The sequence below is a fragment of the Maylandia zebra genome, linkage group LG10 (genome assembly GCF_041146795.1).
Source record: "Maylandia zebra isolate NMK-2024a linkage group LG10, Mzebra_GT3a, whole genome shotgun sequence".
NCBI lineage: Eukaryota > Metazoa > Chordata > Actinopteri > Cichliformes > Cichlidae > Maylandia > Maylandia zebra.
Window position 1 is genome coordinate 12,983,889 of NC_135176.1, and position 16,001 is coordinate 12,999,889.

The 16,001-nt window shown below is 39.2% G+C and overlaps 2 protein-coding genes and 1 long non-coding RNA gene across 3 annotated transcripts; 1 reads left to right on the forward strand and 2 right to left on the reverse strand.

The window, feature by feature from the left end:
- Positions 1–1,042: 1,042 nt before the first annotated feature.
- Positions 1,043–10,825, reverse strand: taf6 (TAF6 RNA polymerase II, TATA box binding protein (TBP)-associated factor). The gene is made up of 15 exons (XM_004563907.2): positions 10,625–10,825; positions 8,518–8,675; positions 8,299–8,385; positions 8,033–8,186; positions 7,891–7,947; positions 7,676–7,795; positions 7,436–7,557; positions 5,061–5,138; positions 4,854–4,955; positions 4,559–4,741; positions 3,471–3,545; positions 3,260–3,385; positions 2,964–3,137; positions 1,866–2,057; positions 1,043–1,617 (listed from the first exon to the last, which is right to left on the reverse strand). Exons 2-15 carry the CDS (start codon positions 8,671–8,673, stop codon positions 1,327–1,329), a joined length of 1,917 nt encoding a protein of 638 aa, XP_004563964.1. The 5' UTR covers positions 8,674–8,675; positions 10,625–10,825; the 3' UTR covers positions 1,043–1,326.
- Positions 10,826–10,978: 153 nt separating this feature from the next.
- mrps31 (mitochondrial ribosomal protein S31) lies at positions 10,979–15,979 on the forward strand. Its single transcript, XM_004563908.6, has 7 exons — positions 10,979–11,239; positions 11,846–12,280; positions 14,223–14,375; positions 14,493–14,636; positions 14,732–14,808; positions 15,219–15,359; positions 15,452–15,979. Exons 1-7 carry the CDS (start codon positions 11,136–11,138, stop codon positions 15,685–15,687), a joined length of 1,290 nt encoding a protein of 429 aa, XP_004563965.3. The 5' UTR covers positions 10,979–11,135; the 3' UTR covers positions 15,688–15,979.
- On the reverse strand, positions 12,728–13,590 carry LOC143420673 (uncharacterized). The gene is made up of 3 exons (XR_013100398.1): positions 13,406–13,590; positions 13,205–13,319; positions 12,728–13,073 (listed from the first exon to the last, which is right to left on the reverse strand). It is a non-coding gene; the product is annotated as an uncharacterized LOC143420673 (long non-coding RNA).
- Positions 15,980–16,001: the final 22 nt, after the last annotated feature.

Genomic DNA, 16,001 nt, shown 5'->3' on the forward strand with positions numbered 1-16,001 from the left:
AAAAAAAAACAACCCCAAAAACAAACAAAAAAAGATTATGTATATGTACACGTGAATCACAACCCTCATCACACAACACAGGAGACTAGCTGTGTGAAAGTAATAGAAAGATATGAAAAGTGTCCAGTATTTAAACTACTGTATTTGCTTGTGTATGTGGTTCAGCTCTTAAATTTACTGAAAGAATTCCAATAGGTGCAGCTTTTACTTTGGGGGTGAACTGCCTCAACGTTTCATTTTCACTGTATTTGAAAACTTTAACAGCTGCAAAAGAATTGTACTTCTTTCACCGTTTTTACTTTCAAAGGTCTAATAAAAGTAAAACAACGCAGTTGTGGCCTCTATTTTTCTTTATTGACTTAAGCAAAGAAAAGCCTTTAAAATTCATATTTACCACAAAGTAACACTATATGTCATCTCTATAAATATTGCAGTATATAAAACAAAAGGCATTATTCTGCAGTTTTCACTTGCTGACAGAAATCATTCTGCATTCAGTGACCTTTCGCTCAACATTTCAAATGCAGGATTGAATCTTTTTTTAAAAACTTTTTTATGGGTACTTTGAATTCAAACTAAGTTTTGTTGAGGCTGAGTCTTTTTTTGCAGGTTATCTTATAACCTTTGGGCTTAAAGCTGCCTTTCATTACACATTAGACCCATTTACACACAACAATGTAGCAGCAAACTTGATTTATACAAATTCATACATATTTTCCTCAAATTTAATGCAAGTTTGGAGTTATATATTTAAATTTCATCTGAAAATATAAAGAGTACAAAAAAATTGGCAAGCTGTAATTAAAATAGCCAAGTTTTTATGTGACTAGAGCAGAATCCCTCTACTGTAGCATTTCTGTTGTTTGTCCTCACTGTACTGCACCTTTTTCATTTATTGCACTGACTTGGTGCCCATGTGGATTGTTTTGCAAGCTCAGATATTGGATGTTGGCAGCAATTTACAAACTCAGAGAGCCATCCATACCAAAAATGACAATACCAAAGAATCACTTAAAATGACAACAGAAATGTAAAAATCACATACAGTTGAAAGATTTCATAAAAAATCATTTATTTTAGGGTAAAAAAGAAACATGAAATCAATTTGAATATAAGCTGAAACAGTGAAGATGTCACAGATTGGTCGGTTTTCATCGGGCATCAACATATTTACCTCTGGTCACATTTTCTCTCAATCAGTCAAGAGTTCAGATATTGCCCCCTCATATCACCTCAGAGGTTGCCCCATTAAGTTCAGCCCAAACAAATCTCCTTGTGTGCTCAGGTGCTCCAACTTGATAGGAATCTCCACTACTCATACAAGTCTCAGTGTGGCGACTGTGTGCTTGCTCCAGGAGACTCGGACCGTTCCAGCTTCATCCCTCCATCTAGTGAACTTGAGGAGATTGAGGTGGGTAGCACAGAGCTCTTAGTCTCCAAAGACGACGAGGCAGACGAGGGAAGAGACACGACTATGTACTTCTGCAGAGGTCGTGAAGCTGTCAGTCCAGGGCCACTGCCAGGCTCCAGTTTTACCAAAGGCTGCAAGGTAGATGTAGCACTGGGAACAGTACTAGTTACTGGTGAAGCTGACTGTGAAGAGCTGAGAGTTATGACCTGACGATAGACAAAAAACATGCAAGCAGTTGTAGATTTTATTAGAAGTCACAATCATCAACAGCAATCTTTATTCAGTAAGTTTTGTCACTGTGTTTCCATTTTGTAACACTAAGCATTTATAAAATGTCAAATCTGGAACATTATCATGCCAATATGAAGGTCAAGTATATGAGAAAGGCTTTGTGCCTTTATGGAAAAACAGTTTATAAAGATTTCCTGTAGTGGTGGTAAAAAACTAAAATCACCTGCTGAGTTGAGGCAGCTCCTGCACTGGTTGCCATAACAATGTACTTAGTAGCTGGAGGAGATGGCTGTGATGGGGTACCAGGTCGTGGCGACATCAGTGTGAGGGAGCTTGGGACCTTAATGATGCTGGGAGTGCGAGGACCTGATGACCCACTTAGCCCGCTTTGTGAGACTGAAAGGGTGGGACGCGGCTGAAAGAAAGTGTCATTGTTCATTATTAAACGAAGGCAAACGTACTAGTTACCAATAGCACTTGTAATAATCTTAATATGCCATTTTAATTTTGAATTCTCTTATTACAGATAAGTATTTTTAAATATACATTCATTTACATTTTAACAGCCACGTAAATGGAGTGGTGAAAATCTTCATTCTATTACCTCAGACGTCTGTCAAAGCTTAAGCCTTTTTTTCCCCAGGCATGACTTGGAAACTGCCATTATGCTTTTATAACCTCACCCTTGGTTTACTCTAACTCCCTTTTAATAAAGGTTAGCCAGGGAACTCTGGTGCAGCTGGTGCAAAATGCTGCCGCACGGATTTTAACTGGTGAAAGAAAATTTGAGCATTTTACTCCAGTTCTGGCCTCCTTACACTGGCTTCCAATTGAATTTAGAATCCATTTTAAAACCCTTTTACTGTTTTTTTTAAGCCTTAAATGGTCTGGCGCCCGTATATGTGTCCGACCTGCCGAAGCCCTATGTCCCCCCTCGTTCACGCCGGTTAGCCTGAGCAGCTGTTGCTCTCAGTCTTGGCTGAAACTTAGAGGAGACTGAGCATTCTCTATTGTTGCCCCGAAGCTTTGGAATCATCTTCCTCTTCACATCAGGCAATCTTCTTCAGTGGTGGTCTTTAAATCCAGAATCAAAACTTATTTTCATTCCCTCACTTTTGAATTAGCGGGTAACTGACACTGTTATTTTGTTGTTAATTGTAAATTAAAAATAATAATAATTATTCATATAGTTTTACTTATATACTTTTAGTATTTCTGCTGTACAGCACTTTGGTCGGCCGTGTGTTGTTTTTAAATTGCTATATAAATAAATGATGGTATGGTATAGGATACTTTGGTGATAACTGGGTGTAAGTTATACCTGAGTGATTGTTAATGTCGTTCTGTTGACTTGCTGAGCTTGCAGTGCTGCTTGAGTCCTGGCCTTCATTACATGGGAGCAAAGCATGGGTCCGAGATAACCATATTCTGTGCGATACTGCTCCACGTTGTCAGGCGGAGATCGCAATTTGGCAATAACACTGGCACAATGTTTCTTTGTAAAAAGGAGAAGGGAAAACAAAACACTTTAATAACAATCTCAGGGTTTATGTAATCTGTTTGGACTGCTCTAGTTTACAAACTAATGTATGAGACTCAGAAAAGTTCATATATTACCAGTAGGAGGCTTTGAACATGTTCAGCTCCTATCTTATCGATATTAGAGATCACAGGTCCTTCCATCACTGCTTTGATCCGAGCACCTTCTATAGCAAGCCGAGGAATTATCAATGTCTTTATCACCTACAGAGGATAAAAGATAAAAACAGCAGGTTGGTTTCACTGCAACAGACAGAACAAGAAGAAGAGGAAACAAAACCCCACTCACATCTGGTCCCAGTTCTGCAAGTCCAGCGATGCAGCCGTACCGTGTCGTCCACTGCGTTTTATCATCCAGCCAACTCTGGAAGAAGAAAAAAAAGTGGATTCATGTGTTTTGCTGTGTTTTCCTACTTGGTGTTTGACTGCCTGTTCTGAATCAGTCCAAAAAAGCTACAAAGCCTCCCTGTGAATCACATGAGAATTTTCAACTGTTGTGTCCTGGACTAGAGGATACATTTGTGAGGTAAAGGTTTATTATCGAACTGTTACTACGTAAGAATGCAAAGCACAAAGAAAAGCTTCAGAGCGCTTCAGTCGCAACAGGAGATTACCAAGTTCACACCTGCTTAAACAACGCTCACAAAACAGGGCCAGTAAGATTCCATCAGACTAAAGAGCAAAAGGGTAGATACACTCTTAAACAACATTAAAATACAACTAGAATTTGTTTGTTTTTTTACAAATTGGCAATGACATATTTGGTTACTGATTATTATTATTAATAATTTTAAGACATACTTGCACAACACAGCTTGATGCATACCTGCATTTTTACACTGTCATCAATTAGATTTTGAGAAACTGTGAAGCTATTTAGTTTAACTTCTGACAGACAAATTAACACCGCCTACACTACACCATGTGCACTTCACAGTACTATTTGGGAAAATGAAAGAGAAAAAGAACAGAGATAAATGGAATGGTTGCTGAAAGAAGAGAATTATTTTGTCATTTTAAAAGTATTACAGCCAAAATTATGAAATACATCCAGAGAGCCTGTTTAATACTTGATAGAGAGTTAAACAAATTTATACTCTGCATGATTCCCTCCATCCCCCCTTTTCCACATATCCAATTTAGTCTCTTATGAAGTCTATTCCAGCCATCATAAGATACAAGTTGGTGCTCATTCTGGACAGGTTGCAAATCTCTCGTAAGGATAAGAGAGCAACAGACACCCATTCACACCTATAGCCAATTTATTACTGCCAATCACCCTAACCCTAACTGCTCTGTGCATTTCACTATATATATAAAATATCAAAACATCTTCAATATGGGAACAACATATTTATTACCAAAGAAAAACTTCACCTTGGTAAAAGTCTTGGTAATACGAGACTGAATGTTGTTGGTTGTTGTACTGAAGGTTTTACAACTTTGGGCCATAAGACGAGCAGCAAAGTCCCGTAAAGCCCAGTGGTTGTCAACATCCGGTCGCAAACACAGCTGCTTACTCACAATACAGGTTACCACAGCCGGGATGAGCTCATGGAGCTGTAGATGGAGAGAAAAAGAGAAAAAAAAAATTGAATATCACATTGAAAGTATGTTTTGGGTTACAAGCTTCATAAAATAATACAACATTGTATTTGTTTCCATCACTTACGTATTTTTCCAGATACAGGGTGGGGTTGTCCATCAGAGCTTTGACCATCCGCATCAGATAAATCAGGAGAGCCAAGTTGTTTTGCACCACGTTTACACGCACCTTTGAAGAGAGCCTAAGGTCAGCACTTTGAACACAAATATGCTCAGGGCTTTTTTGTGAGGTAAAGAAATGGTTGAGAAGACAAGATGTTGGAAATGTGCTTACGCCCTCAGAAATAAATGTGCTGAATCTTGGAAGCATCTGATAAAGTCCAGGATCGGTAGCAATACTCTGTAAGGCTTCCTGTGCGAAATATATACAAACATTTTTAAAAAGAGAAGTCAGGTGACAAACTGGCCTGAAATAACTTTTTGATAGTATGACAGAATTAGACTGCACTACTATTTTACTTTATAACAACAACAACCCGTTTTAGAATAAGTAACACAAACAACTAAATAAAAAAAAATAAAATCCCAGATGACATTTTTTTTAATGCTTTTAGAAATCCATGACTCTGTAGGACTCAACTATCACCATGTTAGTAGTTTAATGTGGGGCCACAGTCTGTACACACACACACACACACACACACACACACACACAAAGTGCACAGAGGCTGCGCCATTAGATTTTCTAGGCATCCAAAACAGCAGCACATGTTTCTGTGCTTACCATTAAAAGCTTCACTGGGAAAAGTTAGCTTTAGTCCTTCATCAAACCACCTGATCAACAAGCTCCAACATGAAGAAAAGAGAGCTCTGTAGTAGGGCTGGGCCATATTATACCGTTCACGGTAATACCGGTATAATGTTAGGCAATGATAGGAAAATGAAATATCGCGATAGAATGGGAGTAAAACGCGCATGCGCAGTGCCTTTGTTTTCATACGCACATGGCCGATTGTTGAGGAACCAGAATTGGTTTGTAAAAATGGTGCAACTTCCATGATGTGGAACTGGTTTGGTGTTTGTCCGTCAGATACACAACAAAGCACATTTTTTTTGCAGAACATGCAAGCGGCCGTTGTTATTGTCGTATTTGTCGGACTAAGATGCTCTTAAATCTGGGAGTAATCTGGGTCCCAAACTCCGTATATTTGACTTCAGGTCAAACAACACTGCAGCATCACTGAGAGTTGAAAACTGTCTAAATTATTTCATCTTTAATAAAACGATCAGCATTGCTGCTTTACCAGGTGTAACTATGAAGTTTAACTTCCAGGCATCCATGAAAACAAAAGTTATTACATTTAACGGAGTTAGAAGTTAGCAGGAAGCTAGCGGAAGTTAGCTCGCTAGTTTCGCTAGTTACCCAAGCATGATATTGCATGTTCTGACTGAGAGATTTCTGAAAAAAATCAAACGTGCAGCTCTGCTATCACTTCCAACATAAATGAAGACAGGAAACTAAACAGCAGTGACGTTTGTAGGGTTACTGAAGTTGGGCTAGCTGGTATATAATGATGTGCTACGTGATCGCTAGCGACACAGCTATGTTAGCATAACATAAACAGTGAAGCTGGAGGACGAACACTAACACTTTTCCACTTATAAAAGTTAACGTGAAGGTTCTTCATGGTTAGAGACAAATGCAATCGCATGGCAGGATGCTGTAAACGGACCAAACTTCAGTCAGGAGAACAACTGAGATAATCCATCCACAATACGAGGTTAGTCATTAATATACTGCAACAACATGGGAATAGAGCAGCTGCCAGAGAATTCAACATTAATGAATCAATGGTACAGAAGTGGAGGAAGCAAGAAGAATGAGTTTAATAAAGTTTGATTTATCTGACTGCTTTGTTTCGCTTAATGTGCCTTATAATCCCGTGCACCTTACGGTCCGAAAAATGCGTACTGCACACTGCAGTTTAATGTTGCAAAGCACCTCTTTTTAACTTCAGTGGATATTATACATGGTTATGCTCAGGATATGTCAGCCCATTTCTACTGGAAATTCCTTTGGGTTAAACTTTCAGCAAGGAATTTGCATTTGCACTGTTACATTTTTATAAAGCTTTAATGTACATAAAAACCAGCTTCTTGTTTACGTGAAAATAAATGGAAGGTTGTCTTTTTGCGCTAGTAATGTTGTGGAGTTGTATTTTGTCTCGCATCAATTATATCGTCAGTTATATCGTTATCGCAAATTTTCAAATATATATCGTGATAAATATTTTTGGCCATATCGCCCTGCTCTACTCTGTAGCTGCTCCATCCACCGCTGTCAGTTTTGGACAGCGAATTGTAAATAAACTTGAATGTGTGCAGATGACCTGTTAACTTAGTCTGGCATGAAGAATTAGGCAGTTTGCTGAAAGCTGACAGCAGAGAATGTGGATATGTTCGCTTTTCTTCTTTGCAATCGCCAGATACTCATTTAAACTCACTTAAACTCAGACAGAACTCTTTTTTTTGGCCTTCCAAGAAAAAACAGTGAAGGGCATTTTGTTTTATGCACAAGTTTAAGTTATATTATATTTTTATATATATATTTATTGTATAATACATTTGTAGTTTTCATTAATAAAACAAAACCATTACTAAAATGTTCAATAATACAAAATACTAATATAAAGTAGAGGCAGAACTTACAGCTCTCTTAGCTTCACAGGATCCAACACATGCTTCTGTGATTTCCTTGTAGTAGAGCTGCTGTTCAACAGAAAGCTCATGAGTGCTGCGTGGTTTCAACCTTATTAGACCCTTTTCCTTTCCTGAACAAGACGGATACAGATAAACATTATCAACAAGCATTGTGAAGGCAAAACTGAAATGAACTAAAGCAGGGAAATGTAAGAGAAAAAAAAGTTAAATAGAAAACAAGACACTGACCTTTACCGTCAGGAGTTGTTGTGCCCTGACCCTTGCCTTGAATCGTACCTTCCTCCTCCTGACCAGGTTTGACTACTTTGAGAGGCTCTGTAGATTCAACTTTCTGTTGCTCTTTTGTTGCTAAAAAGGAAACAAAATATATCTAATGTGTCTACGTTTCTTCTCCAGATATTTAACTTTGTACTTTAATAGAAAAAAATCTGGTCAGAGCTAACCTGGTGGTGGATTTTCTGGAATAGCTGGTTGCATCCCCTCAATACTTAACCAGTGAGCTGGTGATGAACAAACAAGCACAGAGTACAAGTTAAATATACTACTGGACAAAAATATACAAAAAAAAATTGACTCTCTGAATACCTTTAAGAGACACATCTAGTGGGACTCTGGGAAGAGGCGTGTTTATAATGTCACTGAGGTCAACTTCCTTTTCCTCGTAGAAATGAAGCTCTCTTCCACCGCCACTCGCAAAACGAAAAGGGATAAACTCTTGCGACTGGAAGCCATACAGGGGCTGTACCGAAAGGAATTAATTGAGACTTGCTTGCCTTCCAACTGCATCCATCAAATCACTTAATAAGCCAGCAAAAAGTACTTAATTTAAAAACACACAAGTTCTCACTTACTTCCACATTTTTTAATTTGAGAGCATTGTCTATATCGCTGGTGGTTAATTTACGTCTCTTCCCATGGTGCATAAATTTCAAAGCATCCTATGTAAAAGGAGAAAAAAAACCACCAAAGAGGATTTAAATATAAATCTGGATTTTCCAGTAACTGTTTTTTGAGCATTTTTCTTCCACATAAATAAAAGGCAATATTTTCTCTGATAATTCATACTTTACCTGTGCAATTTCTTTTATTCTGTAGCTGACCTCTTCACTTAGAGCTACACAGCTGTCCTCCTGTAACTGCCCCACTCCCACAGACTCTGCCATGGCCTTCATTGACTCTGTAGGCAGGACGACCGAACAGTGCTTCTGCCGACGTTCTTCAGCCATGGCTGACATAAGAAAGCACACAGGTCTGTAAATATAACCTCTCGTAGACACACACACAAAGTCAAGATCACACTTAGAACTAAAACACAAAATTCTAATAGTTCATAGCCAATTGTAGATACTCAAATGGACTTAAAGTAACAATCACAGTGTGATACTATGTTGTTGACAGAGTTCTGATTATAAATAGCTTATAATCAAGTCTTAAAAGCTTCCTTTGAAGGCAAGTGGACTTGTTCTTGTAGGGTCTTGGGAGACATTTCAGCTCTCATTGAAAAGGCTTCTTCAGTTCTAAAGGCTGATGAGGATTCCCAGGTATTTAACTTCTAATGTGTTGCCACCTTGAAGGTGGTCCTGAATGTCACTGACCCACTCTGTCTTCGTGTCATCAGGGTCACAAGTTTCAGGGTGTGACACACTAAGGTCACATGCCATGCTGTGAATTCTCTGTAACATGTCAGCTAAGCCTGCCCATCATGTGAGCCATTAAGATGACATGGGTCAAGGTGTGAGTGCGAATTGATCTCAAGAATGCATTATAGCTGACTGTTATATAGTCCACCACCTCAGTTGCTATAGGTGCACATAGGAAGCATCCTTTACTCATATTTCAAACTTTGTGGCTTCTCTATCCAAAATGTGAACATTAGTATCTTCAAAAGAGTGTACTTTTTCCTTTAAGTGCAGGTGTACAGCTGAGTCTTGTTCTGATAACCCAGCTCCCTTACATTGGTTTTATGTGTGATTACTGTGGCTATTGTTGGGCCTGAAGTATATTGGGAATGTTAGAGGTGCTTAGTGAATATTCCTCAGAATACCTGCACAGATCTAAGTACAATGTTCTTTCCTCTTTGTTTACATACCCACCAAACCAGGACATTTAGGCTAAATTCACTTACTATAGATATTTCCTTTTGTAGATCATTTTTGTAGTGCTTTTAGTTTCCGAGACTCAATGCAATAACTACACAGATTGTCCCATTGCGTTTCACCATAAAAAACCCCTCACAGCTACACATCTCCAAGGAGACCCTCATCCAAAACCCTTTTCATTAATGATGGGCAGTCCCTACGACAAAACCATTAAGGTGGATAATCACACAAAAGGAACCCCTTCAAGACACTGCATACAATAACGGCTTATTATATAGTAGAGATGTGCAACAATGACCCAAACACTGATCTAAAATCTCGTCTGGTGATTGGCAGGGGTTATAAGAGAATCTCAAATACATGAAAAACTATTTGGAGGTTTGCTGAAACAACAGTAACTTTCTGGTCAGCAACAAATGTTAAAGCACAACAAAACTTATTCATAATAGATCCTGTGGTAGCAACAGCATATTTGCTGTCAGACACATTCTCTAAGTTTCGCATGTATTTGTTAACGTAAATGCAACGATAACAGACCGAACAAAACCTCAACAGGAGAGAAGTCGTGTTTTAAAACTACACCAATTACGTCTTTGGAGCTTGTTCTTAAGATGATATACAACGTTATCATGAAAACAAGTCCACGGTATTTCACAGGACTGGAGGTATTGCAAAGCTAGCGCGTTGTAATTACACCCATCAAATAAAATCTAAAATCTTAAAAAAAAGACTGTGAAACTTAATGTGGAGGCGAAGACTACACATTTAATATAATGTTAAGTGATTTAAAGATTGTCCAAGTTCCTCTTTTCCAAATACTTTGTAGGTAAACAAACACACTGAGCTCCAAGGAGCGGGTTTGTTCACACTGACGGAACAACAGCGAACTACAACATGTAACACACAAGCCACACTTTATATATATTCACTGGAACCTAAGATCAGTGAAAAATAAAGAAATTATGGTAACTTTACGCTTCTGAATAAATATATACTTATTTCACACTAACTTGCGGTAAGCTAATTTTTAAGCATGTTAGCTTGCATGCTAATAACTTAGCTTCCGTTGACGTTTTACCTGTGTGAAGTTGCTTTCTCCTCTCTGAATATAAGCAGGAACTTATGCGAATAAAAACAATCAATGTTTACAAAAATGCTGATTTTGCGAAGCTATTTCTTCTCTCTGAATATCCATCTCTTGATGCAAATAAGAAACTAATTCGCGGACTGCAGCTGAGACCTCAGTTCGTGAATGAGCGGTTGTGTTTCGTCGCCATTTTGACTCACGTTCCGGTTGCGGTCTCGCGAGACTATACTACTGACAGTAACCGCCTAAAGTTTATTTAAAAATCAAATCAACTAAAATGTTAAAGAAATTAATTAAATTTACTTTAATATTGAGATTGCCAATGTTACAAATAAATCCAGACTAAATTAAAACTCGGCACTCTTACGTTGAAGAGCAAACATCGAGTCTTTGCACATCCTGGAACGGAACTGTCATTCTCTTAAAGTTTACAGGGGTGACCTTATGTGGTAACAACGGAGGTAAACGACAGGAGCGTGGAAGGACATCACAACAAGCCACAATGTACAGAATTATATTTCGGACTTTGTTGGAGCCTCGAAGTTCTTCAGTCAATGTCTACGACTCGTGTGTTTTAGCAGCTAAATGTGACAAGACGGTTTTCAGGTGAGGTAACCATGTGACTGTTAGCTGTGATTGAACGGGCCACACTGTGAAACAGAGTAACTAATGACCGTGAGACTCAGCTGCCGAGCTTCTTAATGTCAAAGAACAGGTTGCCACAGTACAAACGAAATATGCTGAGTTTTGCTTGTTTCGTTAAACAAGAGTAGCATGTGGCTAGCAACTAGTTTATTCTAGCCTAAAGAGGGGGATGGACGTCTTGACTGACAGCTCTTCAGGCGGTTGTTTCCATGGTAATGTGTATGTGAAGTTAATCGCACGGACCTGAAAAAAAAAAGTTTGATTCACGTATAGATGCACAGACTAATATGTATATTATATAAGATATATGCAAAGCATCACAAGTTGTCATGTTGTCTTTAAGCGGTATGCTTGTAAATGGTGTAGATTAAAACTGCATGGAATTGCATACAAATCTATAATGTATAATAATGTTATTTTTTCCAGACACTGTTTCCCCCTCCTTTGCATTTATTACGTTCAATATTGATGATATTGTGTTAATGTAATAATTATCAAAAGTCTGAATCGTGACCTTTTCAGATTTGGCTCCTTCTGATGCACAAATCTGTTTATCTCTCGACACAGGGTTACAAATAAATGTGGGGTAAAAACCTTCAGCACAAGTTCAAGCTCGCTCTGTGAAAAGAAGAATAACCAAGACCAGAAAACACAGGCAGTTAAAGAGGGTGACCAAGCGGAGGTGGTCGAATTGAAGGAGGAGCCAGCGGTGTTAAAGGCAGATGATGGAGACGCCACACAGCAGCAGACAGATGTTAAAACTGAACAGGCTGCATCAAAGCAGCCAGCGAAAACGAAGAATGATGCAGCTAAGAGTGGGAAGGAGAGTCTCCTGAATCTTCTTGGAGCCATGAAAGTAGAAGTCACCAACAAAAGGAAGCTCAAAAACCTGAAGGCAAAGCAAAGTTATGAGTCTGTTACACAATATAAGCCGAAGGCGGCACCTATGGAGAGCACCATCAGTATGTATCAGAAGGCTACAGGGGATGATTCATCACAGAGGTGAGAGAAGTTGGAGAAGGGTTGTATTGCCTTATTGAAGTTTTTTGTGTTATTCACACCATTGGCCAATAAAGTTGTAAGATGACAACAGCAGTCACTCCACATGATTCTCTTTCAAGTTTATTTCATCTATAGTTACTTACATCACATGGAAAGTACTGGGCTACCTAGATGTTAGACCTACACAAGCTGCTCAACTATGGAAACCTATGCCTAGTGATGGGCAGATGAAGCCCCATGAAGCACTGAAGCTTTTCATCCAATTGGTTCACCCCAATGCGAAGCTTCATGAAGCTTCATTTGCTCTAGCAGGACACCTACTGGACGTAAAAATAATAGCTGGCATGAATTTGAAGAGTGTGGCATTTTGCACACAGCCTGTAAATGTCAACAACAAAAGGAGTGTGTAAAACATGTATATTGTAGTGATGCAGTATACTGTGTATATTTATAGTGGCAGTATGGAAAATGATTATTTGGAAATGCTTGAAATGGAAATGATCATTTACTGTGAGGTGAGGTGTGGTTGGGGTGTGGACAGTAGTTGTGCTTTTGTAACGTTGAGGTATGGACAGCTACACACTGAGGCTTTGAGCCTCAGTCCTGCCTGTTCACATTTTATTCTGTAAAAACTAAATTTTCACTGCTTTTATGGCCTTTTTAGTGGGGAGAACATAGCTGGGATTTAATGATTTAACAAATCTTTTAAATCCTTTGTCCTCCACAATGCTAAATAGCTGTGAGTCCTCAATCACCATGCTGACCAGGTCTTCATCTATTTGAGATTGTTCTCCTGAGGAAAGACAATAAAGATAAAGCACAAATATAAATATCACACACGTAACTTATAACAGTTGTATAATATTGTTATATAATTTAGTAACATTACAGCATGCTATATTATCATTGCATTTGATGGCTCACCTGGTCTTGCTCCACAATCGGTGTTCCCCTTATTCTCATGCAAAGCTCTGTAGTGCCTAAGCATGGATGAGGTGTTGTTATATCCCAGCTCCCTGGCACATAGCAAACACTTCACCTTGTACAAAAGTACAGACAGCTTAACATAAATTGTATTGCACCATCAGTATCATGAAAATACATCTTCTGTAGAAATTTACATACCTTGTTGGGAGGAATAAGATCAAAATGTTCCCACACAGGGGAGGACATCCTCCTCTTCTTAGCTGGCTCCATTCTCTCCTGACTTTCTCTCCTCACTCTCATAAACCTCCAAACTGTCTCCAAACTCTCACTAACCGCAACTCTCCATCAAACACCCACATTTTGATTGAAGTCTGAGGGGTTTATATCTGTCATATCTCGCGGCAAAGATCGAACCACTTCATGAACCAGTCACGTGGTACAGCCGGGCAGCGAGGCTTCGGACGTCATCATTTTCAGCTCCTCCCATAAATGAAGCAAGCCTCGATACGCGCTTCGCGGAAACGCCCCCTCCATTACTCGACACACGCTCCGAAGCCTCGATACAGAACGTCACATCACTACCTATGCCATCCAGCACCCAGCACACAGTTTTTGTGCTGATTGTAATGGTTTAGTCTGTGCTATGCACTGTGCGCCTCAGTACTTGGTGACTCAGCTCATGGCTAAGTTGCTGTAGTTCCAAAATGTTTCTCCCTTGCAACAATACCACATACAGCTGAGTGTGGAATCTCTAGAAGGGAAGAAACTCCACTAATGTGACTTGTTGCATATTATTACAGCTACTTGATTTCAATGAACTCCTTAGAATGACTCATTCATTCACAAATGTTTGTAAAGGTATACTGCATGGATCAGTGGTTGATTGGAGATGAAAACACCTGAATTCAGAGTAGCCCAATACTTATGTCCATACAATTAAAAACCAAACCTTAGGAGCTATACTTTTGTCACATTTCATTCACTCATTTTGTGCCCCCCTGGGTTGTGTTTTTAGTGAGACTTTGGATCCTGATCTGGTTGCTGCAGCATCTTCTGCTGCCTCCACTCTGCCTAACCACAGCCAGGCTGAATCTGAGCTGCTCAGGCAGCTGAGGCAGCACGAGGCAATCGCTGAGGCTCAGAAGAAAGGCGACATTAACAACCTCGGGTATGTCCCCAATAACTGTAGTTAATGAGATTGTTACTCTCCCCCCCCCCCCCCCCCCCCGTTTTTCTTTTCTGAAAAGCTTATTTAACAAAAAATAATCAAACAATATTTTCTCAGAGTGATTATCGCTGAAATGAAAGTAGGCAAGAATCCTAACCGGCAGAATGCCTGGCCAGCCGATCAGATCCGGTTTGATGACGACGGGCGAGGATATACACATTACAGAGGAATCACTTCCGAGCTGTCCAGTGTTCGGAAACGGTAATATTTTTATCAGCTCTTCACACTAATTTTGTTGTGTTTTTTTTGTTGTTGTTTTTAATGGATCTTGTGTCTAATGTCTTTCTTTTTTTAAGGAGGAACTTGTTGCTAGGGAAAAGACTTAACATCTTCACCTCCTCTGCTGATGAAGATGGAATTGAACCAGCAGCAGGTATTGATGGATTTAGATTTTCTTTTCTTTCTTTTTTTTCAATTTGAAGCTTACTGTTCATTTCATATGTTTGCTCACAGAGGCCACTTTTTGGTGTTACTTGTCTCATTGTTAACGCCTAAAAATAAACATTTTTAAAGTTTGTCTTCAAAATGTATGCACCACACCAGAAGATCACTGACTTAACAGTGGTCTTCCTCATGAAGACTTCTAGTAAGCAAGTCATGAGTGACAGTTGATTTTTCAAGCTTAAACTGATGAAACATGACACAGTATCAAACATGTTAAGCATGGTGCTTTAATAATGCTTGTCAAGACTGTGATGCTTTTAATGCCTGTCACTCCGTAAACATATTTCATGTCACATTGCAAAATCTTTTGCTTTTAACGTCATTGCATCATATTTTCAGCTAAGCCGACTCTGTGGGACATGGACTTTGCAAATCAGTTGTCTCTATCGACCAATCAGATGCTTCGAAATGGGTTTGAGGAAATGATCCAGTGGACCAAAGAAGGGAAACTATGGCAGTACCCAGTAAACAATGAAGCTGGTGAGTAACGAAGGTTGACTTCATTATTTTTAAAAGAGGGGAAAATACATTTTTCTGAGAGAGAAACTGACTGTTCATTCTTGCTGTGTTAGGCCTCGAAGAGGAAGCCAAGGTCCCATTCCATGAGCACATCTTCTTAGAGAAGCACTTGGAGGAGGGCTTCCCTCGTGAGGGGCCAGTGCGTCACTTCATGGAGCTAGTAGTGACCGGCCTGTCCAGAAACCCCTATCTGACTGTGCAGCAGAAGAAGGAGCATATATCCTGGTTCAGGGACTACTTCCATCAAAAAGAGGAAGTGCTTAAGGAGGCTGATGTTTACCTTGAATAAACTTAACACGGTTTAATATGTCTGCATTTGCTCTTTGTGGTCACATAAAACCAACACTTTAAAGCGAGACTTTGCCACCGTGATCATTACTCATACAGTTTATGCGGCAGTCAAAACCTTCCTGGTTTCTTGACTCTTGTAGGAGAGAACTTAGTGGAGATATTGGATGTCATGCTATTGAGAAAAATGCCCTGAAAGGAAGTGAAATGTTGCTGCACACATAGTCAATGCAATATTTTTGTGATTCACAAGTGGTATTAAGTGATGTAAATAAAATGGTTGTGTTGATTTATTCTTGTTACACTGAAATATTG

Excerpts from the sequence above, each read along its gene's own strand:
- taf6 (XM_004563907.2), bottom strand. The coding sequence starts at position 8,673 with ATGGCTGAAGAACGTCGGCAGAAGCACTGTTCGGTCGTCCTGCCTACA. Across the intron at positions 8,187-8,298 it reads TCAAATTAAAAAATGTGGAA|CCCCTGTATGGCTTCCAGTC; the intron begins GTAAGTGAGAAC and ends CTTTCGGTACAG. Across the intron at positions 4,742-4,853 it reads CCCTGTATCTGGAAAAATAC|CTCCATGAGCTCATCCCGGC; the intron begins GTAAGTGATGGA and ends CTCCATCTACAG.
- mrps31 (XM_004563908.6), top strand. The coding sequence starts at position 11,136 with ATGTACAGAATTATATTTCGGACTTTGTTGGAGCCTCGAAGTTCTTCA. Across the intron at positions 11,240-11,845 it reads TGTGACAAGACGGTTTTCAG|GGTTACAAATAAATGTGGGG; the intron begins GTGAGGTAACCA and ends CTCTCGACACAG. Across the intron at positions 14,376-14,492 it reads GGCGACATTAACAACCTCGG|AGTGATTATCGCTGAAATGA; the intron begins GTATGTCCCCAA and ends ATATTTTCTCAG.